Raw genomic sequence first — 24,936 nt, forward strand, 5'->3', positions numbered from 1 at the left:
TGCTAGTGCTGTGCCCTGTGAATGTGAGGCCCCAGCCAGGAAAGGCCTCAACCGCTTACCAGTGTGAGCTGACAAATCTACAGTGTCCTGCATTCCATGTCTGTGGAAAAGAGTAATGGGCTAGATTGTGGAGCACCCAGGAGCTCCACTGTATCTGGTAATGATGGAATATAAAACCATATGATCTTTTCTAAAATCTGAAATATCCTGAGGTCTGAAACATTTCCATTCATAAGGGTTGTAAGACAAGGAATTGTGGACCTATAAGAAAAATTATGTAGGCAGTTTCTTATTGATGGACAGTAGAGACAAACAGTGATTTTCATATTAAGTCTGCCTGTGGTGGCTATCCTTGTGTGTGCTTACACTCATGCAGATACTTCTGCAGGACCAATGCTGATATTTAGTGCACGAGGGCCCATTTTGTCCTGTCTTCACCAATACCAAATGACCTGTTACTTTGCTGCTAGTGTGAATAGTTAGAAATAGGTTCGATGGGGCTGCTGATGGGGCTCAGTGGGTTGCTAGCTTAGCCTGTACAGAACCTGGGCTAGTTTCCCACCACAAATAGGGTGAGATTTTATATTTCTGCTCATGTTTATTGGCCATTTGTTTTCTTTGCATAGTTGTATCACTCACTGATTTTTCTTTGCGTTTTACATTAGCAGCATAGTTAATGTTGTATGAAGTGTCACTGTAAATGTTTCCCACCGTCGTTTTATGTAGACACCAGGCGGCAGTGCTGACAGCCACTCTCTTTCCGTTGTCTCACTTATCAGGTCCAAAACATCTTTCCCGACCCTTACCTATAAACCCTAATGTCTTCTTAGAACCATTTTTTTTTTTACATTTGTTTACGTGTATGCCAGAGGACAACTTGTGGGAGTCAGTTCTCCCCTCCTACCAAGTGGGTCCTGGGGATCAAACTCAGGTTGTCAGGTTTGGTGGCAAGCTTCTAACCCATTGAGCTATCATGGCCTAACCTTACATTTTCTTCAAGAACTCTTCGTTATTGAGGCCCTTTGGCCCGTTTTGCTTATTTAAAAAATTTATTTTTATGTGTATGAGCGTTCACCTGTATGTATGTATATACACCCCATGTGCGTGGTATCCATGGACAGGGTACCCTGGAACTGGAGTTACAGAGGTCTGAAACATTTCCATTCATAAGGGTTGTACGACAAGGAATTGTGGACCTACAAGAAAAGTTCACAGTTGTGAACTGCCGTGTCCTCAAGTCCTGCAAGAGCCGCAAATGCTCTTAGTGCTGAGCTGTCTTTCTAGTCCCTTACTTTGCTTTTTTGAGGCGAGGGTCTTATGTGGCCCCAGGTGACCTTCAATATACTGTGTAGTTGAGGATGACCTTGAACACCTGACCCTCCTGTCTCCACCTCTGGCTGCTGGGGTTGCAGGTTTGCCACTACCATACCTGCTCAACACCTGTTTTGTTTACATTTAAATCCGTAATACATTTGACACTTCTTTAGTAAAAGGCGAGAACTGATCTTTTTCCTCTTAGGTAAGAGCCAGGCTTGATATCACCCCTTAGTGATACATTTCCTATACTGTTATTCTGGGTGTGGAAATATGACGGCAGCATTGCCCTTTGGAGACTGAGGGTGACCCAGGAGGCGGGACAGTAGCACGGTGGTAAAGGGTGCTTGCTCTTCTATGTCAGGCATGTTTTCTCTGCATAGTTGTATCACTCACCCGTTTTTGTGTTTTATTTTGGCAACATAATTAATGTGTATAAAGTGTCACACTATAAATGTTCCCACAGTGGTTTTATGTAGATATCAATGTGTATAGGAGAGGCTCAGAGCAGGGCCCAGGTCATAGAGTGGACAGAGCAGGTAGAAGGAATATGCTTGAAGGCAGAACACACAGATTGGGAGAAAGGATAGAGTGTGGGGAGAAGTCAGGATTTGTGTTAGCACACTGAGCAGAAGAGAGGCAGGCTGTAGATGGGAAAGAGGTCACCCAGACCTGAGGACAGAAGCCTTAAGAAACAAAGTGGCAAGTTCTTGTGTCACAGTGTCTGCCTTATCTCCTGCCCCAAGGTACCAGTAGCTGTGGTGCTTAATATCCTGATGGTGCATGGACACGCTGCATTTGCTTTGGGTTGTCTTTCAGGTGGAGCCTTTTGCTAGCTTGTCTGAAGCAGTACAGAAGTCAGTGCCCCGACTGCTCATCAATCGAGACTTGGTGGGGTCCTTTGCTTGGAGTCATCGTAGCAAGGATGTGGCCCAGCTAGGTGATGTAGTTCAGGGTGTGGAAAGACTGGTGGACCTCCTGGGCTGGACACAAGAGCTGCAGGATCTCATCCAGCAGGAAACTGGAAAGGTACAAACACTAATCTTTGGCCCAGTCCAAGAATACATACACATCCTCTTCTGGGCACTGACCTCAATGCATTGCTGGCATTTAGGAGGGTGGTGCTACTACAGAATTGATTTTGCTTCCTACTCCACAACTCACTGCTGGGACATGTTTCTGTGACCTATGGGGGTGGGGTGGGGGGCTGAGAAGCTGACATTCTCCGCACCCTGCATGGGACAGAGCTAACCAGGGATGATTTATTAATCAACGCCATTATTCATTACAGCCAGTGGTAATAGGAAGCCAGGGAACACTATGCTTTTGAGACTCTACAGTACCTGTGACTCACAGAACATAATTTCCTAGGAGAATGATGTTATATGTGTTTATTTTCTATAGTGGAGCACTAGCATTCATCTCCAAATTCTATGATTATAGACAGGTACAGAACTGCCCAGAGGATTTCACCAGAACATATCACAATTGATGTTCTGTTGTTGCCAAGATAGAATCTCAGGAGAATTCCAGCCCCTCATCTGTCTTGTGGCTCTGGGCCATGGCCAGCAGTCTCCTCACCTTCACTGGCAAAAGCTCCCAGCCTCTAGTGTTTAGTCTGAGCTCTTAATGAAATGGACCAAAGAGAAGCAAGATATATCAAGGACGAGCCTTGGCATTTACTGCTTCCACAGATGAGATGTAACCACCAGTATTATTTTTATCTTTTTGTTCCAAAATTTGGCTCTTAGGGCTGAATGTGTGCTGGTGCCATTTCTTGGAAAACAGTCTTTATTTAGCCACTTATGTTGTGCTAGGTCTTATGGGATCCTTTTTTTGTTCACTTTAAAGAGAAAAGCTTGTTCCATAAAATATATTGCTTGACTTCAATGACTGATCTGGTCTAGGACGTTAACCTGTCTGGGTGTGAAATTAACTGACCTCCTGTCTGTTCCAGCTGGATGGACAGGACAGATAAGATTATGGCTTCGTCACCTGTGGGAAAGTCACATAGGAGATCCTCTTCCAGGGAGACCTCATGCCTGAAAACAGCTCGGACAGGTTTACAAGTCTGGGCCAAACCACGTGGGACCTGGTTAGTGGTCTTCTGAGGGTGCCTTTGTAAAGACTGACCAGGGAAGTTTACCCTTGGGGCCATCAGAATGCAAAAGAGTCCATGTGTGCTCTGTCCCATCACTGCTCAAGCTTGTAGTGCAGAATGCTTCTTTCTGGCAGTGGTCCTTATGGTTATCTGGAGGGCAGCACAGCACGTCCATCATCACCAGACCCAGGTGATGCACTAGGGTAATCTACCATGTCGGTCTCTACAGAGGCATCTTTGACTAAAAATCATCATTTCTCGCATGAAATAAATTTTAGTATAAAAACTTGGTATCCTCTCATTTGTCTCTTCAGGACGGTAAGGGTTAACATATTTCAGGTTATGTGGGTGTCCACCTCTTGGATGACCAGACTGAGCCCATCTGTCTCTTGACTCACCCTGGTATTAACTCAGCTCCTTTTCCACAGTCCCTTAGGAATACCCATGTCTTTCAGAATCCCATCTGCCCAGCCCTTCCTAAGCCACTTCCCACTGCTTCACCCAGGCATGGCCAGTTACGATGCTAAAACCAGTGGCAGGCATTGCTCTGGAAATCCCATGGGTCCCTTATTTTTCCTGTCCTATGTGCAGTTATGATTAAGCGCAGGCTGCTTCGCTTCCTCCTTGGCTGCTACCCAGGTACATACAGTTTGGGCTGTTGCCCAGGTAGAAGTACCTCCTGATACTGCACCCATTCTGACTGGGGCTGACAACAGATTCCAGGGAATGGGGTCTCCCAATTTTGTTCTCCAATGACAGCAGATGCACAGTAATCTAGGATATCTTGAATTCCACAAAGAATGAAATTAGTTTCTATTTAATAAACTCTCATCTGGCTACTTCACAGATATACAATCTTGTCCCAAACTCTTCTTTATCCTGTGCTTCAGAAATGTCAGATTTTACCTTGTCTTACAACGTTTGCCTTCATACAGTTACTAAACCAGTGGTTGTGACTGACTCAGCTTTCACAACCAGTGAGGCTTGGGTATGTGGATAATGCAGTGGTGGCTGAGCCAGGACCAAGAAGAATTCAAAAGACGCCACTGGCCCTGTGATCAGTGGGGCCACAAATAGGAATTGTGATGCTCTGTGTTTCTGACATATTTAAACCAATAGGTTCCAATAGATTCTTCCATGTGTGAAACACAGCATATGCCCCACATACGGGCTCTGGGCTCCCATGCCAGCCCACACATGCTTATACAATGTACACCTACTCAGTCACCACCCTCATACATGCATGTTCATTGATGTGCCAAGGCCATATGTGTCTGCAGCCATGGCATATGCTTGGCAAACATTCAAAGAAACAACTTCGCTTGTGGAAATTAAGGGTGGTTTCCCAGTCTTCACAGAGAGTAAGACTACCACAGTCCTAAAGACGAGAAACTGGACCAAAGGCAAATCATGGATAGTGTGGGGAGTAAAGAGAAAGGCTCCCCTGCTGGAGAGGAGCGTGGGTTCTCCAGGCAGCACCCCAAGGACACGTCTGGAAGCAGCACCAGTTCTGAAGGGGAGCGACGTCGCTGCCATCTTCAGTCAGGGTCTGAGTCGGGGTCTGAGGAGAGCTGCCCCTCCATGGTCTCACACATCGCATCTTGCAGAGAGGTGAGGTGACCCCGGGGACTCATCCCCATGGGTTGGATGACTCTGTGCCTGCAGGGAAAGCACATGTGGCTGGGGAAGAGACCTGGTGTGCAGGGCAGGGGGTCTTGCTCATTCTTGGCTGCTACTTGGACTAGGGTAACTGTTAATCAGGCCCAGATCCTAACCGCCACCTAATTAGCTTTGAGGTATTAGGCAGTCCTTTACTTTCTTGTCCTCATTTTTATCATCTATAAACAGGACTCAATGCTAACCATAGCCTCTTTTCTGGAGGGCTACCTCTAGGGCAAGTTACCTTAAATGTCTAATACAGCCTCATCAGGATCCTAGTCTCCGCTAAGCCAGTCTTCCTGGGCTCACAAAACAGAACCATTCCCATGTCTCCTAGCTACAAGCCTTCCTCATAACACATACCTGGAGAGCTTGTCAAACATGTTCACTAGCTTCATGGCCTCATGTTCCTTCTGCTCCTCTGTCATGCCTTCCATAGGATTGGGTGGCTTCTCCTCCACCCTTCCGGTCACAGGGTTGATGCTACTTTCCAGGAACGGAGCATGGGAAATGGGTTAGTGATGCTATAGGAAAAGCGGGACTATGTGGGGCAGGTAGTCTCCATCTTCATGCTTAGGGCTGGGTTAGCAAGAACCCACCTTCTTGGTTTTGGTGGTAGTAGGACTTCAGAAGGGAGATCCTCCCCTGTCCCCCTGACCCCCTGGGACACCAGCCAGACAACTCTTGCCCAGGACCTCCTGGTTCTCAGAGAGCCCACTTGCTGGGCCTCAGTACACTCAGGACACAACTTGTCATCAGAACACAAGTGCCTGATTTTAGGTCTTACCTAGTCCTCATCCTGTCCTATGTCCTACTGGTTCTGACTGGAGGTAAGGATAGGGGAATGGGGGCTGTGGGGGAACCCGAGTGTATATGAGGGGCACATACCTGGCCTTAGCTTCTCTGTACTCCTCTGTGTCGGTGTCTTCATCCTCTGAGTACTGGCCCTCGGGCCGGCCCCCAGCCATGAGGCCCCTGGCAGCCAGGAGGCCAGCAGCATTTCCGTAGCCTGTGTACTTGATGAATCGGGGCACTGAAGACCAGGGCAGAGGTCAATGTGTGAATATGGCTGAGGCAGGGAAGGCCTGGGGCTTGGGCTCCCCCAACTCACCACTCTCAGAGCATAAGACAAAGAGGAACTCAGCAGCTACCCTCTTCACATCTGTATCCAGGTGTGTCATGAGGCGGACAAGCTTGTTTCGAAGCAGGTCCCCCACTTCAGGCCGAGTCCTCACATCCCTCAAAGGGGGCAGGACCTGGGGAGGCAGCTGTCTGTAAGTGTTGGCTTGGAGCAGCCAGGGGCCTATAAAGAGGATCCAACCTGTGTTCCCCAGCTCCGTCTCCTTTTCCAAGTACCTGGGCCTTCAGGAACTTCCTGGCAGGACGGTGCATGCGGGCGCATTCTGTCAACACGCTCAGCACAGGTGCCACACACTCCTTCAGCCTGTGGGTCTGCGGAAGGGCTTCTGTCACTGTGACATGCCCCCATGTAGGATGGGGGCACACTGCACACTTCACCAGACTGTTCTGGCAACACTCTTGTAAAGAGGCCTTGCTGCAGTAAGTCAGCCAAGGGCCAAAGGTAGTGGTGGGTATTTACTAGCTTAAAAAAGTATGGAAACACTAAACCAGCCATGGTGGCACAAGCCTACATTCCCAGCATTGGGCGGCAGGAAGATGAGACGTTCCAGGTCATCCTTGGCTACACAGGGTATATGAAACCCTTAAAAAGAAAGAGTAATGGAAACAGGACCTCCTCTGGAAATGACTGGAAAGCTTTGGGACTTAGGTCAAACAACTCACTTCTTTAAAACTAGCTGCTGCAACTATAAAGCAGGGCCATGAACAAAACAAAAAGCATCTGAAGCTGTCTGCACACCTCAGATGCACACTACCCTCGAGAAACAGCAAAAACAAACAATAGAATCCTTATTCAGAGTGCCTCATGGACAACAAGCAGTGTACCTAGCCCTTCCCGTTATCTCCCTGGAGCCCAATACCAGCAGGTACAGCCACAGGGGCAGGCAGTCCCAGCTAGTATGTTCAGCACCAGCTCCTTTGTCCGCACCCAGCCCATAGGTACTGAGTACCCTATGGCTCCTCAGAGATCTCATGAACCTCTATGGCTTTCCTCTGCGTGAGCTCCACAAGGATGGCCTGGATTGTCAGCTATCTGGATGTCCTATGCTATAGCCGAGGAGTCAGGTAACCTTTGGTTATATCTCCTTAAGATGCAGAGGGACAGCCAGAGGCGGGGTGAGGGGGTGGGATGTTACTCCTTTAATCCGAGCAATTGGGAGGCAGAAACAGGCGGATCTCTAAGTTCAAGCTTAGCCTGATCTACAGAGCAAGTTCCAGGACAGCTAGGACTACACAGAGAAACCCTGTCTTGAAAAACCAAAATAAAAAAAAAAACAAAACAAAAAGATGCAGAAGGACAACAGATGCTGTCATCTATGGCTGTCCATGTATGGGGTCATTAGGAGCCCGAGGGTCACAAGTAGGAACCAAAGGCTTCCGAGAACCACTGAACAGGGAACCACAGAGACCCAAGATAACATTCACCTTGGTAGACAGACCCTTGAAGCTTGCTTGTCTTTGGTAATTAGCAGCAGTGAGGCTCACACATATGCTGGATGCACAAGCTTCTGAGAGGGTCTGACTGACTGGCTACCAGCTGATGGGGCCACACAGCAATCAGAGGAATTGTCCAAGTTACACCATCAAGCTGACCTCTACCTGCCAGTACCAACGGTGCAGAAACAGCCACAATTGGGGTCAAAGCCCGTGGGTGTCCACATAGCAGGTCCTCCACCTACCTGGTGCAGACGCTTCTCTAGGAAGGCAAGCAGGGCACTGATCACTTCCATATTGACTCCCATAAACTCTAAGGATCCTTCATGTAGCTCCAGGGCGAGAAGGACATCCAAACATTTGAGGGGCAAGTTCCCCAGGAGATTCACAGTGTGGCTGGGAACAGACAGAGGCCTTGATCGAGCAACTCTAGCACAGATGTAATCCCTGGCTCCTCGCCTGGGGTACACATGATATGCAGGACTGAAGGACAGCACTGAGGACTAGAGGCATGGACAGGTGGTATCCCCCACTCAAGTTTGGTGGGGAGACAGTAGACGCTCCCGTCTGAGCTGAGATACCAAGCAATCTCTGGAAACAAAGGTCAGCTGAGGTACTTATTGGTCACCACCAGCTGGAACAGGAGACCACATTGCCTTACAGCGCCATGGCCACCACTGCCTCCCCGTTAGCTCTTTTTTCTAGTCAGATCCTGAGTTCCTGGGGCTCTCTGGTGCCCCATTCCCCTGACAAAGTGATACTCTTCAGTGGGACCTGGGCTCCCAGGTGCTTCTGATTCACAGCTAGGGTTGAGAACTACTGTACCCATGCCTGAGCACTCTCCCCACCACCGACATAGTAAGTCATGCCCTCACCCATGGAACTCCTCTGTGCGGTCTCCAGCAGCAGCAACCATCACACAGTGTCGCAGAAGGGTCCCCAGGTACCGGTAAAGGGCAGCGTCTTCCTAACCAAAGACAGAAAGGGGCTCCTGTAAGAAGGAGTCCCTGTCCCTGTGCTCCAGGGCCACATGGAGCTGAGCACTAGGCTTTGTTCACAGCACACCTGGTGACCTCTGGCCACCTGAAGCCTTGTGGAGAGCGCGCTCCCACCCCATGCACCACACAGCTCAGAAACCTTCCTCGAATTCCCTGCCTAGACTGTCTTACTGTCCTTGCCATATCTGACACCCTGAACTTGAGGCACAAAGGAAGCAAAACCACAAAATGTCCCAGCTGTGCTGAGCCCCACCCATGACTGCAGGCTCCAACTCACCTCATCCACCTCCCTCTTGACTGAGTCAAAGGTGATGTTAAAGAGCACTTTGAGGATCTCCATGGCCCGCTCTGTCTCTTGGGCCGGAAGTACCGCGGGGGGTTTTTCTTGGGGGGCCACCCCCAGTGTCAGTTCCAGTGCATCTGTCAGCAGGCGCACACCATGCAGCTCCTGAAACAGCTGCTGGCGCACATCAGTGCGAAGGGCTGTTAGCAGGAAAAGGAGCCTCAAGTCAAAGAACTGGACTTCGTGGGGATAGCTCCTTTTGCGGTACAGTCCCACGCGCTCGGCTAGCCTCACCACCAGGCGAGCCTCTGCTGCTAGCATCTGTGCCGTAGGGCTGCTGAGCACGAGATTGCACAGGCATTTGAGAGACTCGAGTAGGACATCCATGTCTGGGGGCTGTGGGATGGGCTCCTCTGAGACGGTGATGTCAGCATAGCAGGCTAGTGCATGTAGGCTCTGGTGGCTGGCAAATGAGTCCAGGCAGCTGCGGTCTCGGGATAGGATTCGGATGGTCTGCAGCCAGGTGACACGGTGTGATGGTGACAAGCCCTGCTCTAGTACGGAGACCAGCAGCTTTGCGAGTCTCTGTGGGGAGGGACAAAAGTGGTTCCACCAGGCCCTCTTCTTGGGGCAGCCCATGCCTGCCCTAGGAGCCCCTTGGGCGGACACCTACCTTCCTGTCCTCCTGTTGGGCATCATCGAAGGTGAAGCTCTGGGAGTGCTGCAGGGAGACCCAGTAGGCTCAGGTCCACACGCAGGTAGGACCTGTGCTCCTCGAGTCAAGAGATCTGAGGCAGCAGCCATCGCCCTGAACGTAAGGCAAAGCCCACCCTCGCCTCCCATACACCTGCCCCACCACTTAAACACCGGCGGCCCAGCCCGCCACCCACCGCCGTGCTCCCTGCCACACTCCACGCACACCCCAGCCGCGCGTTGCGCGCACACTGCTGCTTCCTCTCTCCATGGAATTTCCTGGGCAGCCGGGTGCCTCTTACCTCCCGGTTGAACGACTGCAGAGCTTCTGCCACTGTGTCTTCCTCTCCCGTCTCCAAAGCATCCACAACTGCCCGGGGCTCCATGGCCCCTGGCACCGGGTGCTTGGAAGGCTTGGGCCGAGAAGACGCAATCGGCCAAACCCGCGGGCTCCGCCCAGGTCCGGAAGCCCAGCGTCCACGCGTGAGGGATGCCGGGAGCGCAGCCGAGCCGAAAGGGTGTGTACAGTCGTGGGGCGGGCCTCTGGCTTAAGGTGGAGCCCACCTGGCCGCTGTCGCCGAGCGGCTTGTCCTGGAGTGGGGATGCTATCTAACCAAGCAGCGTCCTCCTTTTTCCCCTCCTCTCTAGCCGGAGTTTCTGGCAGGCGTGGGGCGTGGAGGTGGGGGATTCGGCCCGCGCGTGGACCGCCCTCCTTATGCACTCGTCGCGGAACAGGGAGAGAGATGGGGGAGCGCTGTCTCCGTGGCCGCTTAGTCAGCTGGGGTCGCCCGGCGATTCTCAAGGTCCAGACCCTGAATCTCATGCTCCACGGGGAACAGGGAAAGACAAGCACAATGACTCGAGTGGTCAAAAGAATGTGGCTAGCTCGGCGAGATGGCGCACGCCTTTATCCCAACACTCGAGAGGCAGAAGCAGGCAGATCAGTGAGTTCTAGGCCAGACAGGGATACATAGTGAGGCGGGTCTCAAAACAAAAGACCAAACCATCAAAATAATGTGGTTATCAAAGGAAAAAGAAAGTTGCAGGGTGTGCAGGATCGAAGAGAAGTGAAAAACACCCGGCGAAAGCCACTCCCGTGGGAGGAGCAATTGGAGGGGCGGCCAGCCGCGGCTTGTCGGATGATAGGAGCGTTCCGGCGCTGGGCAGTGAGTGGGGAGCCAGGTCCGCACGCCACGGAGCTGAAGGCGGAGTCCGTGAAAGTGTACCTCACGGTGACACACACAAGCAATGCTCCAGTGGATGACCTGTCATCCGCTGAGCTACCCGGCGCTTGCCCCGCACCTATTCGGTGTCTGGCCCTGGCGTCTCCTTCGCCAGTCTCCTTCAGTTCTGTCTGTCCTTCCCATCCTGTAGTTCGCACACCTGGGCTTCGCAGCGCCCGAGGCACCCGACAGCTTTACTGAGCCGGTTCCCAGCCTCAGCTCCAGGTTCGTGCCTGAGCTCATGCTCCGGGTAACACCCACATCTCGGGACTAATATTGCTGGCCAATGCTGGTGGCCTGCCCTTCCCTTATTTACATTCCATAGAACAACTTCATTTCTGTTTCTTCCGCTCCAGTCCCTTCTCCCGGAAGTTATTGGACCTGAAGCGGAACCGGAAGCCCCTTCCAAGTGCTGGTGCCACGTCCGTCGCTGTGTGGCGGAGTCCCAGAGTGGGTCCCTGGAGGGCGTGATGGCTGATTGGACTCGCGGTGAGCACATTGAGGGTAGCAGGGATAGAAGGCGAGGTCCGGAGCCGGAGCCATTGCTCAGTTCTCGGTGGAGGGACCTGCGTGGGATGGAGCTTACGTATTCCAGGAAAGGCGCTGTCTTGGGACCCACGCCTGGGCATGACATCAGTTATGTGTGTGGTTGGTGCCAGGAGCTGGAAGCAGAGGGTCCAAATAAGGTTTTCCTGATGAGGGGGCTGAGTGCCTCGGTTCACCTCTCGGTGCCTGTGTGATACTAATGCCTGGGCCATACTAGTGACTATGCAGTGGTTGGCAGGACACAGAAGTCCTTTCTTTTAGGTCTAATCTCATGTGTTTGCTGGTGCTGCTGGCCTTCCCCATAGTGGGTCACATTGAGGCTGATTTTTATGCTTCAGACCGGTGCCTGTCTCACTTAGGGAGGCGACGCTCACCTACGTACTCTGACCAGCATTCTTCATGTGTAGCCCCGGTCCATCAGAGTCAGGTTTCTGCAGGCACAGTGCTCGGGGGTTGCAAAAGGTCCTGCGGGGGGCCGGGCGGTGGTGGCGCACGCCTTTAGCCTTTAATCCCAGCACTCGGGAGGCAGAGCCAGGCGGATCTCTGTGAGTTCGAGGCCAGCCTGGGCTACCAAGTGAGTTCCAGGAGAGGCGCAAAGCTACACAGAGAAACCCTGTCTCGAAAAAACCAAAAAAAAAAAAAAAAAAAAAAAAAAAAAGGTCCTGCGGGGGTTGCAGAAATGGGTCCCGTAGTTTCTACAGCAAAAGACCTTTCTTACACTTTTCCTGGACCTGATCCTCAGGTCATCCCCACACAGCCTTCCTGTGACCGGTTTGGGTGTTCTGTCTTTCCTATGTCCCTACCAGAATTTACTCTTTTCCCTTGAGACCAGTCCCACACCCACAGATGGTGATTTCACAGCTAAAGCAATGTTCATTCAGGTTCAGGAACAGTATACAGCAGGGTAGTGTAGACTGAGCCTGCTTGTTCCCCCTGCCTATCCTTGCTTGGGCATGCACTCAGGACATGTGCGCACATGACCCATGCTACATGTCTGATGTATAGGTGGTCCACCTGTTGGAGCTCAGGGTGGGACCTGCTAAATTAGCAGACATATGTCTGCTTCGATGTCTCACTCTGAATCTCCTTTGCTGTTTCACTACGCCATCTGCCACTGGAGTGACGAGTCAGGGGCCACACTCATGACTGAATACTACCCTTCAGTCTCTTTTTCTTACAGCTCAGAGCTCTGGTGCTGTGGAGGAGATTCTAGACCGAGAGAACAAGCGGATGGCCGACAGCCTGGCCTCCAAGGTTACCAGGCTCAAATCGGTCAGTGATGGCCCTTTTCCCCTCTGTGTGGTACCTTGGTGAGTGGGGCTAAGAGGGTAGGAAGGAAGCATGTGTTGTCTGTGGATATGCTGACTTGAGTGATGCTTCAGGTAATACCTTGACCTTTGTAGCTTTTTCTGGTGATGGGTACCTGGCAGGGTTGTGGGTAAAGTCTGGCTGGTCTGAAGGGAAGATGGGTGCTGCCTTCCTTGTTTGTCCCTGCTTGACTATGCCCTCTCTGTATCCTAACCAGCTGGCCTTAGACATCGATAGGGACACAGAAGACCAGAACCGGTACCTAGATGGCATGGTAAGCATCTACAGTCCATGCAGATTCCAGTCAGCTCTGCCCTCGTGCTGTCTGCTCTGCTCTCTCTACCCTTCGATGCTGGTGTGGTTGGGTAGTCAGGGGTAGTCCCACCTCTGTGTGATCTTGTTGGGTCCCTCCTGCAGGACTCAGATTTCACGAGTGTGACTGGCCTACTCACAGGGAGTGTGAAGCGCTTTTCCACAGTGGCACGGTCTGGGCGAGACAACCGGAAGCTTCTGTGTGGTATGGCCATAGTCTTAATTGTGGCCTTCTTCATCCTCTCCTACCTCTTGTCGAGGACAAGGACGTGAACCAGTGGAAGCCAAAGGCAGCCAGCTCTCCTGCACCTGGCATCCTGGTTTCCTGAGGACCTGGCTACAAAATAGATTCCTTTGAAATTATCATCATGGGTCATTCATCTTCCTAAGTCGGGACAACTGCAGCTGCCTCTGTCATAAGGAGCTCATGTTGGCTTGTCCTGGGTATGAAGGAGGAAGAAAAAGGCAAAACCCAACCCTACTCCCTGGTGCTGGAGACGCTGTTAGAGCCAGAGACACGCCGTATGAGAATGAACCAGGTCTAAGCAAAGCATCTGTGAGTCCTGAATGTACCCACTGTGGCCAATGGCCTCAGAAGCCAATATCTTCGTCTTGCTCTAACCTGTCTATGCCTGGGTAAGACCATGTCTGTGCTCTTGAGGAGTCTGGAGCTGACACTGAAAGCAGATATGGCCGTGAACCCTCTTCAAATGATGATCATCATGATGGGTATGGCAGTAACTCCAGGCTGAGGCTGCCAATCAGGACCAGATCCGTGCAGGCCAAGAGTCACAGGTGCATCCCCCGCCGCTAGCTGAAGTCAGACCCCAGGGAAGGGGCAGAGCTGTAGCTAGAGGAGTGGACTGCAGCCCTTGTTATCGGCGGCATTGGACTAAGGTCCTTCTGGGCCACGAGACCATGTGTCCAGGAGCAGGGATGTGTGTCCTCAGGATTGAGAATCTTCTCAGTGCCAAAGATGTACCCATCCCCACGCAAACAGACTGAGAAATAGTGTAGTGTGGCTTTTCCAAGGCAGGCAGTACTGGGGTGGTCTTTCTGCTGGGGATCCTTATGGGGCTGAAGGCCACTGATGAAAGAATTTCTAACAGGAACATTTGACCTTGTACCGAACCTTGCCCTGCCCTGTACAGCCAGTCTCCCTCGGTGTGGGGGAGCTTGAGCCACCTCCTCGTTGCATAACTCCACAGACTTGCATCTCCCTGCTCTCCTGGTCCTCCCTTCCTCCTTGGCCAGTCCCATTTGCACACTCACTGACCTGTGGAGCTGACAGGGCCAACAGTTTATGAGAGCCCAGCACTTTTTGTCTTCACATAAAATGTCTTTAAGAAATGAACCATGAAGTTCTGTGCCCTTCTCTGACCTTACTCATGTCTTTGTCCTCGTCTCTCTGTCTCTCTCTCTCTCCCTGGACTGGCTCACTGCCTACCCATGTGGCCACACCATGAGGCCCATCTGCCTAAGAACCACTGCCTGTAGGTTCCAGGTTAAGCCAGATTCTGCCACAGCCTGGCCTCTTGCCTGTGGCAATGCCTTGCGGTTGATGCTTTGAGGATACACTAGGCACCCTCCCCTTCTCCCCTTACCGAGCAGCCTTTCTCTGCACACATTGACTTGAGGCTTGTTTGGCCCTTCCATTGTGTCTGCCTGAGCCCTCAGCCTGGGGGAGCAGGGCCCATCCTAGCGCATCCTTTGTTTTGGCTACTCTCCTGACCAGGTACAGCTCACTCCACTCTGCTGCTCTGTAGCTTTGCTGTTTGTCCCGCACACTTCCCGCTGGGCTCATCCAGCTTGTGCCTCATTCTTAGGTCTCCCTGCAGACACTCCATCCTTGTCTCCCGGCATCCGTCCGTGGGCCGGTGCTGAGCTCTGCCCTCTCACTGCTTGTCACCAAACATGGTAATAGCTGCCTGCATCCTTCTATCTGGACCCACAGCAGGAAAGTGCATGCTCCAGCGTTGTCCCCCTGGAACCATGTACTGCTGACTTCTACTCTCTGGGAATGTTGGTAAACCCAGGGTACTTCGTTTGTTTTTTTTTGTTTGTTTGTTTGTTTGTTATTTTGTAAGACAGTGGCTGGCTGTGTATCCCAGGCTGCTTTTAAACCAGGTAACCTAGGCTGGTCTCCAACCCATGATCCTCGGGCCTTAGCCTCCTGAGTGATGGCATTACAGGCATGTGCATTCACATCTGGCTTCCCTAAGACACTTGGAACAGCCAGCACCTGCTCATCTTGCTGGTGCAAACTAAGTCTAAATATCTGCGTTTGGGGGTGACTTACTTTGGGGCATTGTCCTTGCCATCCCTCTATGAGATACACCCCCCACCCAACATGGCTAGTTTTCTCCTCAGGTCTCCACCCTGCTCCACCAATCTCCATGACCATTTGTAGTTCTCCAGCTACTTTAGGGATCAGGATTGTAGCTCTTGTGACATTTAGATGTTGTTCTTTCTTGCATTAATCATGTGAAGGGTGGGGGATACCAACCCCACAGCCCCTGGGTCAGACCAACTTCCTGAAGGTCGTAACCATAGCCTCCAACTCAGGCCTGTCAACATCTGGCACTTCTCCTAATGTGTGGGTGGGTCCTCCACACCAGCAAGTCATAAGAAGCCTTTGGTGCCCAGTGTGAGGGGCTGTGAGTATGAGATACCAGGTTCATCCTACAGTTCAAGGCCTCTCGCTAATAAAAACCTAGTCTCCCTTGGGCAGGACAGCCACAGACCCACCAACTTCCTTCTGTGTGGCCCCTCTGCCAATCTGAGAGTAGTGCATTAGCGTTACATCCCAAGGGATGAGGGAGTAAGGGCAAGTTGGCTGGGACACACAGGCTTGTGCAGGAAAAGGTCCCCAGGGGCCACTGCTCTGCACTGACCTGCCCTAAAGTTGAGGTGATACTGCATCCCTGCTTCCTGAAGCTGGGCCTTGGACCCCGAGAGCCTCTGTAGATACTATCCTCAGGCCCAGCTGAGACGCCAGCTCTTGCACACATCCTCCTACTGGCTGTGGGAGGAAACAAGCTCCCCAAGATTTGTACTGAATAAGGAGGACATGTCTTGTTACATTGTTCCCGTGGTCAACACTTGAGGCAGCCTGGTGAAAATGGCCGTGTGTTCTGCCATGCGCAGGCCTTCCTGGCAGGCAGGCTGGGGGTGTGTCACCTTGAAAAGCCTGCAGGCCAGTGCTGACGTGAGCTGAGATTCTGGCCGCTATGCCTGTGTGGTTGCATGACCTTGCATGTATGGAGCTTCTTCCCAGCGTGCACACACACACACACACACACACACACACACACACACACACAGCACACTTTTGTTGTACTCTGCTGTCAAAGTGTTCTGGATCCCTGGTGCTCAGAGAGCCTGACTGTAAGGAGGAGAACCTGTGAAGGACAGCCCAGGTGTCGGGTGGAACTCTGAGCCCCCATCCCTTCTCTGTAGGACCTCCAGGCCAGGAAGCCAAGACAGCCCCCACCCCCTGACAAACTTTGTCTTTTCTCCAAGATAAACCCTTACAAATGCCATCTGTGGTTTATTAAATAATTTGGACATGGCAGGAAACAAGATTAACAAACATGAGATAGTATAGAAAAAAATAACTTGTCAAAACCGTCCAAACTATCATGCTCTGTGCTGCAGGGCCAGGCTGGTAGCGGCCCCGTTGGTGAAGTGCCCAGTTCGTCAGCCCAGCACATTTCCAACGGAGGATCGTGGTCACAGGCTGCTGGGATGGATAGTGGGAGCTATTCCACATCGACAACCAGGGGCGTCATGTAGTCAGAGTGCTTGATGCCAAAGGTGACGATGGGGGCACACGGCTTGTTCATGGTCACCTAGGAGGAGCGGGAGGATTGTGAGGAGCATTCTCGGCTTGGGGCTAGAGTGGGGGGCTCAGTCCCTCCTGAACTTGGGGCCAAGGTTGCCAAGTGTGAAGGCCATGCTGTGCTCAGGAACCTTAACTGTCACTGGGGACAGTGGGTTAGCCCTCTGGGGATAAGGCTAGAACCCAGGTTTCCTGTAACTGAAAGGTGACCATCAGGGCCACTGATGGAAATGCACAAGATCCTAAGGGTGCATGGTCCCCACTCACCCTTGCAGGGTGCAGGCCCTCCCTACACATTCTGGATCATTCCCCTTGACCCCTATCTGACCCCTCTAGTTCCTGGACCTTCTCAGGACTGTGAGCTCCTGGTCCTGGCTTCAGGGTCTTATCCCCTGGGGGCTCCACCCGGGCAGCCATGGTGTACTGTGGAGCCTTGAACTTGGTCACTTGAACATCAGTCTGACGGTACGCTGCAGGGCCTGGAGTCTGGAAGGTGAGAGGGCTCAGACAGGCTTGGCTTTCCCAGAGCATGTGGCCCCAGAGGGTAGGGTTAGATGTGGGACCTTGCTTCACCGAAGATACTCTTAAGCTGTCTGCCAGCCATGGGAACAACACCCCATTGTTTATGGGGTGGGGTGTTACTGTCAATCTCAGCCTCGCTGAGATTGGCAGTGGCATTCCCAATGTGCCAATCTTGTGTCTACTCCTCTGGGGGTATATGCAGGGCCCTTTTTCCTGTTGGGACACTATCCTCTTGGTCTTGAGGGCAGAGGTCAGGGGCTAGTGAGGTCAACAAACTCCTGTAGTGCTACTGAGGTTGTGTGTCTACTCCAGGGCCTTTGCACCAGCTGTTAATACAGGTAGACATTTCCTCCCCTAAGTAACTCAAGGCTCCCCACTTCCCCCGTTTTTCCTTGTTTCCATGTCCTCTATCTAAAATTAGTGTTTGCCCTCCAGGCAGTACCCCACAAACACCTTAGCTTGTTCTCAGTATCATCCCATCACCCACGTTGGTCTCCTGGCCCCTCCCCACCACTGAATGTAGCCCAAGCATGTGGCAGGCACCCAGAGGTGGAGAGGATGCAGGAGTTTCAACAGGGCAGTAGTTGTCTGGGGATTTGTGGGTCCTGGGGGAGAGGATCAGACAGGTCATTGGGGCCAGGCTTTGTACTCAGCTGGGGTGACCCTTGCCTTGTGCAGGTCATCGCTGAAGCTGCCCAGCTTGCTGCGGCCCTTGATGGAGAAGGAGGGCTGGGAGACCTTGCCCACCGTGTGTGGCCCCATCACCATAGGCAACATGTACGCGGCAGGACCTGTGGGTGATGGGGGAGCCTCAGGCTGGGACAGACCCATTACCTCTTATCTGGGATACCCTCTACTTTTTGGAATCCTATGTTGGGCTACCCCCCCTCCACCTCATGCTGGAACCCCAGCTCCATCCCATCAGTTGGCTGGGATGCAGCAGACCTGGAGTGCTGTCCACTCGGAAGGTCTTGGTCCGGGCAGAAATGGAATGACTAGGCGCTGAGTCGAACACATGCCTGGTAGATTTCTCTGGAAAGTAATCGCCTGGAGAGGAGGGAGGGTGTGCAGGAACAACAAGCATCTGGGGTTCCCCACCCCACCCCCAACACCTGGGTGCCCACGAAGGATGTCCCAGCAGTTAAGACACAGGGCCCCTGGGCCCCAACATTGTGGTTGAACAGATTTGGTCAGGGATGTCCACAGTAGAAACACTGGCGTCAGGGCTGTTTTCAAGCACTGGCGTGGGCCTCGTCCCTGGACTCCGGGCAGAGTAGGACTGGTGGGTTTCAGGCTCTGCTGTTCAGGCCTGACGTTGTCCCCAGGAGCAGGAGAAATGAGGCTATCTGGCCTTCACATATCAGAACATGCATATTAGGGCCTAGAGCAGAAGACAGGGGTCACTCACCCGGGCCAGGGGTCAGCGTGGTCTTGGTACGGTAGCGCCCCAGGATGGAGTAGGCAGGGCCAAGGTCCTTGCCAGTCCTCAGTATCTTGGGGTTCACACTGTAGCGGGGCCCTGGGGAGCAATTCTCCGCCAAGAGCATGGGGGCCCCACGGAAGCTGTAGGCTGGTGCTCGAAGTTTGGTGGGTGTGTGCTTCACAAAGCCTGTGGGCACAGGGGCTCAGGGCTGCTGAAGCCAGACACATCCTTCTCTCCACTGGGAGTCAAGGACTGAGCCCAGACCCATCCCAGGCCACACCATTCCTGGCTTCTTCCCTTGTCCCCACCAAGCCCCAGGCCCTTAGACAATCTTACCCGTGGTGGGTGGAATCAGGTACTTGGGTCCAGGACTGCTGTAGAGGGCCATGATGGGCCCCCTGGGGCGATGGGGCCTCCAGGCGCCCACCCATACCTCCTCTGCCATGGTTGGCTCTGTCCATGGACAAGAGGGTGACCAGGTGCTGGGATGCCCTGTCCCATCTCATTCCTGGCCCTCATGTCCCAGTCCTGGTTCTGCTAATACTGCATCTTGCAGACCCAGTCCTTGCCCCATGGAGACAATGGGGGGGCTCTAGCAGTTACAAGCAGAGGGAGCTCCCCATTCAGTGTGGTGAGCTCACCCCTACCCAGCTCCAAGATAGGGGTTGGTGTTATGCCTTCATGATAGGCCTAGAGGAGCTGCCCACATTGGCCCTGCACTGACTATTCTCTCGGTTCTGGGGGAGCATGGGCTGGTCAGAGAACCCTGGGTGCAACTTTGCAAAGAGCTGGATGGCAAGGGTTGAGAACTTCTTGGCTGAGCTGTGTCATGGGCGAGAGGGGAGCAATTGGGAGGCCTCACCTCCTCCGTGCAGGAATGGGCTTAGAGCAGCTTGGGACCCGGCCTCCTCACCGGTGGCCTGTCCCCCTGGCGTCTGTGCCAGGCAGTTCCCTAAAAAGGAGCATGGAGAGAAAGCTTCTCTCTTTCCCCCAGTTTTGAGAATTGGGGAGGGGTCCCTGCCCCTAAGCTCTAGAATGTGGCTTTGTCCCACAAGGAACTCTAGATCACAGTGTGTGTGATGCAGACAATGGCCTCTGCACAAGACCTCTCCTCAGAGCTTACCCTTTCCAGAGACCCTGTCTTCAGGGAACCACCACCCCCTCCAGGGACCTTCCCTCCTGGGGGTACCTACATCTCCTATCAGGACCCCCATCATCAGGGACCCCATGCCTATCCAGGAACCCCCACCTCTTTAGGGACTCCGGTCTCTCCAAGGAGCCCTTACCCTCTCTAGAGAACACCCCGTTCCAGAGACACCTCCCACCTCTCCAGGGACCCCCTTACTTTCCAGGCTCTTTAACTCTTTGTGGTGGCTGGGACAGAGAGTGAGGTTGCAGGTTTTGCCTGAGCTTTGGCCCCACTAGAATCCCGTGATTGGGGGACTGGGAGACAGGGCAGGCTCTGGCTGCTGGACGTCTGGGAGTGCAGGGTTGAGTTGGAGACTGTGGTGGGCCTTCCCTAGAGAGGCTGCTTTCTCCCTGCACCTCCTCAGACCCTGCTGTCCTTCCAGCTTCCCAGCTGGCAGCGCCCACCTCTCAGGGCCCTGAGTGTCCTTGGAAGCCATCAGGGCTACCCTTCCTGACCTCACTAAGGCTCCTCTTAGGGTTCTGGCTCAGGTTGGGCTCTCTTTCCTGGGGTGATTTGGGGAAGAGAGATTGTTTTCAAAGCTTCCAGTGCCTATGTGTCAGCTGGCTGTGCTATTGCCTAATTTTTTTTTTTATGCAAAGCTCCTGTGAGGAACCCCCAGCCCCATAGAGCCCTCAGCCTAACCCAGCCCTGCCTTTCTGGGTTAGGCTCCTCCATCTTGCCACTGCAGACCCCATCCATCCTCATGTTTCACATGGTGTCCTGAGGCTGCACTCACACATTGCTTCTGGAAAGAGACCCCACATAGGAGTCTGTGTCTTTGGTGTATCCCTCAGTGTGCCCTTGATAGGACTTTTTGTGTATCCCTGTGTTGCAGGGAGAGAGAGGAGCCAGTGCCTGGGCTGCAGGAGGCTTTATTGATTTAACAGTTCGAGGGTGAATTTACTCGTGAGGAAGCAGTGGTCTTAGCTCATCCATGGCTGCTTGTGTGGCTGGTCCTGTCGTTCATGGAAGTCAAGCCATGTCTCAGGCCTGCTTATGCACCCTCTTTATCATCTAGCACTTGCACCTGAAAGAGAAATGTGTGGGGGATCAGGAGGGCAGGTAACCAGCAACCAGAGCCACCAGGGCCAGAGGCAGACAGGTCTATGCATACCGGCGGAGTGGACAGGTTCTGCACATTGTGGTCCACCCCTCCTATCACCTTGGGGAGTTGTGTGCATGTGCACTGCCTTTGTGGGACATAGTCCTTGGGGGAAGCAGGACTAAGGTATTCTGGAGGCTTCTCTGTGAGGTCCCCATCTCAGCTTGCTGATGTAGGTCTGCCCAGGGCGGGGGTTGGGTGGAGGTGGGGTGGGGAGTAGACTGGTGATCAGGTACCATGCATGGGTGGGTCTTGGGAGAACTGTAGACATTTGGGGATGGGAGCCCCAGCCCAATTACCAGCAGCTTGACCAGTTGCTCCTTATGCACAGGCTGCAGGCCATCAATGCAGGACTTGAGCTCCCCCAGTGCCGACTTGGCCATGTCATTGACATTGTACTTGCCCAGGGGCCCTTCATAGAGCTCTTCTGCGGTTCCCACCAGCAGCGTTTGCAGGAATTCCATGAAAAACTCATTGTCATCCTCTGCTGTGGTCAGCCCTGCTTTGCAAGGGGGATATAATGCCACGCGAGAGACTTGATCTCCTTCCCTGCCCCACATCTTCCTATCACTCCCAGGACAACCACCTGCAGATCCCTTCCCCATTACCACTAGTGGGAGCTGCTGTGGTGTCCCCTCTGAGTTCCTGACCTCACCAGGGAAGAAAAGTCATGCCGTGATATAGGCTAGGCTAGCTGGATTCAGGGGGTCTGGTCAAGTTGGGTTGAGCCAGGGTGGGTGGCGGTGTCCTTGGTGGTTGGTGTTAGGTCAGGGTGGGTTGGGCTGGGACTGGAGTCAACAGATTCCCTGCAATTTGGGGATGGGCTCTGTGATTTAGGTAGGCACTGTCTACCCGATCCCAGGATTTCGGCCTCTTGGGGCCCCTCATCTCCTGAAAGTGCCAGCAGAAGTAAGGCCCAGACTTACCACAGATGCAGAGCAGGGTTAGAGCCACCAGCAGAAGAGTGCTGCTCCCCTTCATGGCGACAGTCTCAAGAACTGCTTGGGGGACACCAGGCTTTTATGCTTTAGCAGGTGGCACCTTGCCCAGGGGCGGGCCATACCTATCAGGACCTGGCAGACCAACTGGGCCAGGCATGTCACTGTGCTCCACCAGGTGCCAAGAAGTGCCAGACTTGAGTGGATCATAAGGGGGCTGTTGGCAAACAAGTTGGGGTGAGTGGAATAAATCCCACTCAGGGTGAACCAAGTGTCAGCTAGTTAACAGAGAGAGTGCCATGGGCCGTGGGTGGCCTCCAGGATGCAGTGACAGGTTCTGGGACAGGTCCAGATCTTTCTTTGGGGTTGGGATCCACACCTCTGCTTTATGAGCTGCCTGGTCCTAGTCTGCACTTGGAGAGGGGTAGGCTGAGGCCACCCTACAACTACAGGCAGGAGAGGAGCCTCAGCACATGAGGTCTGAGGGGTGGGGGCTTCCTAGGTTGGGGGGGGAACCCAGGGCCACAGGAGGTCTGCAGGTGGAGGCAGTGTCCAAGGGAGGTAGGGTGGCCCGAGGTGCTGCAGTTGGGCGTGTCCTGCCTCTCTCCTATCCTCTGCTGCCACCTGGTGGCTTGATGGTCTCTTCTACACGGTGCTGGTTGCAGACCCTGCTCAGACACAGAATTCTCCCTCCACGCACTGTCAGAAGGAGCCCTGTTATCCCATGTCTGAGCAGGGTATCATGGTGTCCCTCATTACCCCACCCTTCACTTGCTTATACTTAGCCTTGTGTAGTGTATGCTTTGCCCGACATAACCCCCAGAGCATTGCTTTATGCCCCTCAAGCACTGTCCCAATGCTGGTAGTCCTTGCCTTCTTAGACTCCTGTTTATAACGAATGTTTGCTAACCTCCTTTGCTAGTATGAAATTAATCTACAGCGATGGAACCTACTTATGTGCATAAGTCTAAAAATGTGGGAGTGAGCTCCCCCCTCACGCACACCCCACCCATACCCGGGTCCACTACGATTGTTCTGGATGTTCATTCAGCCCATGAACCTGAACTTGCAGACAAGGCGAACTAGATGACCAGCTGCAAGGCTGCACAGAGGAGAGAAGCAGTACCTCCAAAGGCTCATGAAGTTCAAATTAAGATCATTGCCACTGCTGTTTGCACACAGATGCCTATACCCCGAGTGATGCCTATACCCTGAGTGGAGCTGATCCTAAGGGGTGTTTCCTGGTGATCTTGGGACAGGAAGGTGCTGGTATTGTGGAGAGCGTTGGTGAAGGGGTTACTAAGCTGAAAGCAGGTGATACTGTCACCCTGATTTACATCCTTTAGCGTGGAGAATGCAAATTTTGTCTGAATCCTAAAACAAACCTTTACCAGAAGATAAGAGTCATTCAGGGGAAAGGATTAATGCCAGAGGGTACTAGCAGATTTAACCACAAAGTAAAGTCTATTTTTCTTTTTTTAAAATTCTATTTCCACAGCTTTTTTTTTTTAAAGTTCATTTATTTATTATGTATACAGTGTTTTGCTTCCATGTATCCCAGCACGCCAGAAGAGGGCACTCATAGATGCTTATGAGCTGCCATGTGGTTGCTGGGAATTGAACTCAGGACCTCTGGAAGAGCAGCCTTAACCACTGAGCCATCTCTCCAGCCTGGAAAGTCTATTTTTCATTTCATGGGAACCAGCACATTTTCCATGTACACAGTTGTGGCTGGCATCTCTGTTGCTAAAATTGATCCTTCAGCGCCTTTGGATAGAATCTGCCTTGGCTGTAGCATTTCAACTGGTTATGGTGCTGCTGTGAACACGGCCGAGGTGGAACCTGGTTCTACTGTGCCGTCTTTGGTATGGGAGGCATTGGACTGGCAGTGATCATGGGCTGTAAAGTGGCTAGTGCATCCTGGATCGTGGTGTTGACATCAATAAAGATAAATTCACAAAGGCTGAAGAATTTGGAGCCTTTGAATGAACAAACCCACCCAGGAAATACTCACTCACTGAGATGACAGGCGGGGGATGCTGACAAGATATTTGAGGTACTGGCAAGATGAAGGTCATGTGAACGGCCCCTGAGGGGCCCACAAAGGCTGGGGAGTGTGGTGGTGGTTAGCATAGTGGCTTCAGGTGAGGAAATCGCCACTCATCCATTCCAGCTGGTGCCAGGACACATGTGGAAAGGCACTGCCTTTGAGGACAGGTAAGTGTGGAGTGTCCCAAAGATGGTGTATGAATATATGTCCAAAAAGAGAAACGTTGAATTCGTGACTGGAAATGAGTCCTTCGACCAAATTGACAAAGCGTTTGACCTGAGGCACTGGGCAGGGTGGGGTGGGGGGAGCATTTGAACTCTTCTAAAGATATAAATTGAGACAAGAACACTGTCCATCCCATACTTTTTCCTGTGATCAGATAGGAACAGACTGACAGAAGAGTTACAAGCTAACAGCCTCTTAGACTTTAGAAACTACTAAAAGAAATGTGTGGAAGTGATTACGGCTCCAATCAAGGACGAGGCAAATAGTCACAAGTCGGTTTTCTGAACTCCCCACATATAATTGCTGCTCGCTAAGGAGTATTTTAACACAATAAAAATACTTTTGGAAAAACAAATGTGGGAGTGATTGTGCCACGCAGCCTCTGCCAGCGGAGTTACTGGGAGAGCTGACTGGGCTCTTGCCTTGCTGTGGAGCTCACTGGGGGTCATCTTTAAATTGTAGATAGCTTAGTGAGGGAGCTGATGCCAATCTTGGCGACCCGAGTTTGACCCTCAGAACTCACATGATGGAAGAAGAGAACTGACTCCTGCAAGTAGCATTTCCAGGGGCTTGACCTGGACGTCTGTTTTGAGACCGCGCCCCCCCCCCCCCCCGCCCCCCAGATCTGACACACA

At 52.5% G+C, this 24,936-nt stretch overlaps 5 protein-coding genes and 1 pseudogene across 17 annotated transcripts in view; 3 read left to right on the top strand and 3 right to left on the bottom strand.

The window, feature by feature from the left end:
- Positions 1–4,270, top strand: part of Sirt3 (sirtuin 3) — a 27,762-nt gene extending 23,492 nt beyond the window's left edge. For all 13 annotated transcript variants that reach the window (XM_059264736.1, XM_059264730.1, XM_059264721.1 and 10 more), the window contains 2 exons: positions 2,134–2,343; positions 3,272–4,270. In XM_059264736.1, coding sequence (XP_059120719.1) covers positions 2,134–2,343; positions 3,272–3,292 — 231 coding nt within the window. In that variant the 3' untranslated portion in view covers positions 3,293–4,270. The remainder of the gene's footprint in view (positions 1–2,133; positions 2,344–3,271) is intronic.
- Ric8a (RIC8 guanine nucleotide exchange factor A) lies at positions 4,217–11,211 on the bottom strand. Its single transcript, XM_059264672.1, has 10 exons — positions 9,925–11,211; positions 9,603–9,650; positions 8,924–9,514; positions 8,524–8,615; positions 7,894–8,044; positions 6,431–6,526; positions 6,186–6,330; positions 5,963–6,107; positions 5,438–5,557; positions 4,217–5,074 (listed from the first exon to the last, which is right to left on the bottom strand). Exons 1-10 carry the CDS (start codon positions 10,006–10,008, stop codon positions 4,954–4,956), a joined length of 1,593 nt encoding a protein of 530 aa, XP_059120655.1. The 5' UTR covers positions 10,009–11,211; the 3' UTR covers positions 4,217–4,953.
- Bet1l (Bet1 golgi vesicular membrane trafficking protein like) lies at positions 10,770–14,365 on the top strand. The gene is made up of 5 exons (XM_059264764.1): positions 10,770–11,070; positions 11,202–11,334; positions 12,572–12,663; positions 12,917–12,973; positions 13,117–14,365. The coding sequence occupies exons 2-5, from the start codon at positions 11,316–11,318 to the stop codon at positions 13,282–13,284; spliced, it is 336 nt and encodes a 111-aa protein (XP_059120747.1). The 5' UTR covers positions 10,770–11,070; positions 11,202–11,315; the 3' UTR covers positions 13,285–14,365.
- A 2,171-nt stretch (positions 14,366–16,536) lies between these two features.
- On the bottom strand, positions 16,537–19,824 carry Cimap1a (ciliary microtubule associated protein 1A). The gene is made up of 7 exons (XM_059249946.1): positions 19,660–19,824; positions 19,134–19,250; positions 18,783–18,983; positions 18,320–18,421; positions 18,044–18,165; positions 17,198–17,338; positions 16,537–16,862 (listed from the first exon to the last, which is right to left on the bottom strand). The coding sequence occupies exons 2-7, from the start codon at positions 19,240–19,242 to the stop codon at positions 16,773–16,775; spliced, it is 765 nt and encodes a 254-aa protein (XP_059105929.1). The 5' UTR covers positions 19,243–19,250; positions 19,660–19,824; the 3' UTR covers positions 16,537–16,772.
- A 1,033-nt stretch (positions 19,825–20,857) lies between these two features.
- On the bottom strand, positions 20,858–22,069 carry Scgb1c1 (secretoglobin family 1C member 1). Its single transcript, XM_059249957.1, has 3 exons — positions 22,015–22,069; positions 21,388–21,587; positions 20,858–21,013 (listed from the first exon to the last, which is right to left on the bottom strand). The coding sequence occupies exons 1-3, from the start codon at positions 22,067–22,069 to the stop codon at positions 20,981–20,983; spliced, it is 288 nt and encodes a 95-aa protein (XP_059105940.1). The 3' UTR covers positions 20,858–20,980.
- A 587-nt stretch (positions 22,070–22,656) lies between these two features.
- LOC131904511 (alcohol dehydrogenase class-3-like) lies at positions 22,657–24,391 on the top strand (annotated as a pseudogene).
- Positions 24,392–24,936: the final 545 nt, after the last annotated feature.

This window comes from Peromyscus eremicus, chromosome 1 (genome assembly GCF_949786415.1).
Source record: "Peromyscus eremicus chromosome 1, PerEre_H2_v1, whole genome shotgun sequence".
Classification (NCBI taxonomy): domain Eukaryota; kingdom Metazoa; phylum Chordata; class Mammalia; order Rodentia; family Cricetidae; genus Peromyscus; species Peromyscus eremicus.

Coding starts and splice junctions, on each gene's coding strand:
- Ric8a (XM_059264672.1), bottom strand. CDS start 10,008: ATGGAGCCCCGGGCAGTTGTGGATGCTTTGGAGACGGGAGAGGAAGAC. Junction 9,515..9,602: donor CCCAACAGGAGGACAGGAAG/GTAGGTGTCCGC, acceptor CCCTCCCCACAG/AGACTCGCAAAGCTGCTGGT. Junction 6,331..6,430: donor GGAAGTTCCTGAAGGCCCAG/GTACTTGGAAAA, acceptor CTGCCTCCCCAG/GTCCTGCCCCCTTTGAGGGA.
- Bet1l (XM_059264764.1), top strand. Junction 12,664..12,916: donor AGGTTACCAGGCTCAAATCG/GTCAGTGATGGC, acceptor TATCCTAACCAG/CTGGCCTTAGACATCGATAG. Junction 12,974..13,116: donor ACCGGTACCTAGATGGCATG/GTAAGCATCTAC, acceptor TCCCTCCTGCAG/GACTCAGATTTCACGAGTGT.
- Cimap1a (XM_059249946.1), bottom strand. CDS start 19,242: ATGGCAGAGGAGGTATGGGTGGGCGCCTGGAGGCCCCATCGCCCCAGG. Junction 18,984..19,133: donor CCTGATTCCACCCACCACGG/GTAAGATTGTCT, acceptor CTGTGCCCACAG/GCTTTGTGAAGCACACACCC. Junction 18,166..18,319: donor CCGAGTGGACAGCACTCCAG/GTCTGCTGCATC, acceptor CATCACCCACAG/GTCCTGCCGCGTACATGTTG.
- Scgb1c1 (XM_059249957.1), bottom strand. CDS start 22,069: ATGAAGGGGAGCAGCACTCTTCTGCTGGTGGCTCTAACCCTGCTCTGC. Junction 21,588..22,014: donor AACCCTGCTCTGCATCTGTG/GTAAGTCTGGGC, acceptor CTTGCAAAGCAG/GGCTGACCACAGCAGAGGAT. Junction 21,014..21,387: donor AGCAACTGGTCAAGCTGCTG/GTAATTGGGCTG, acceptor TTTCTCTTTCAG/GTGCAAGTGCTAGATGATAA.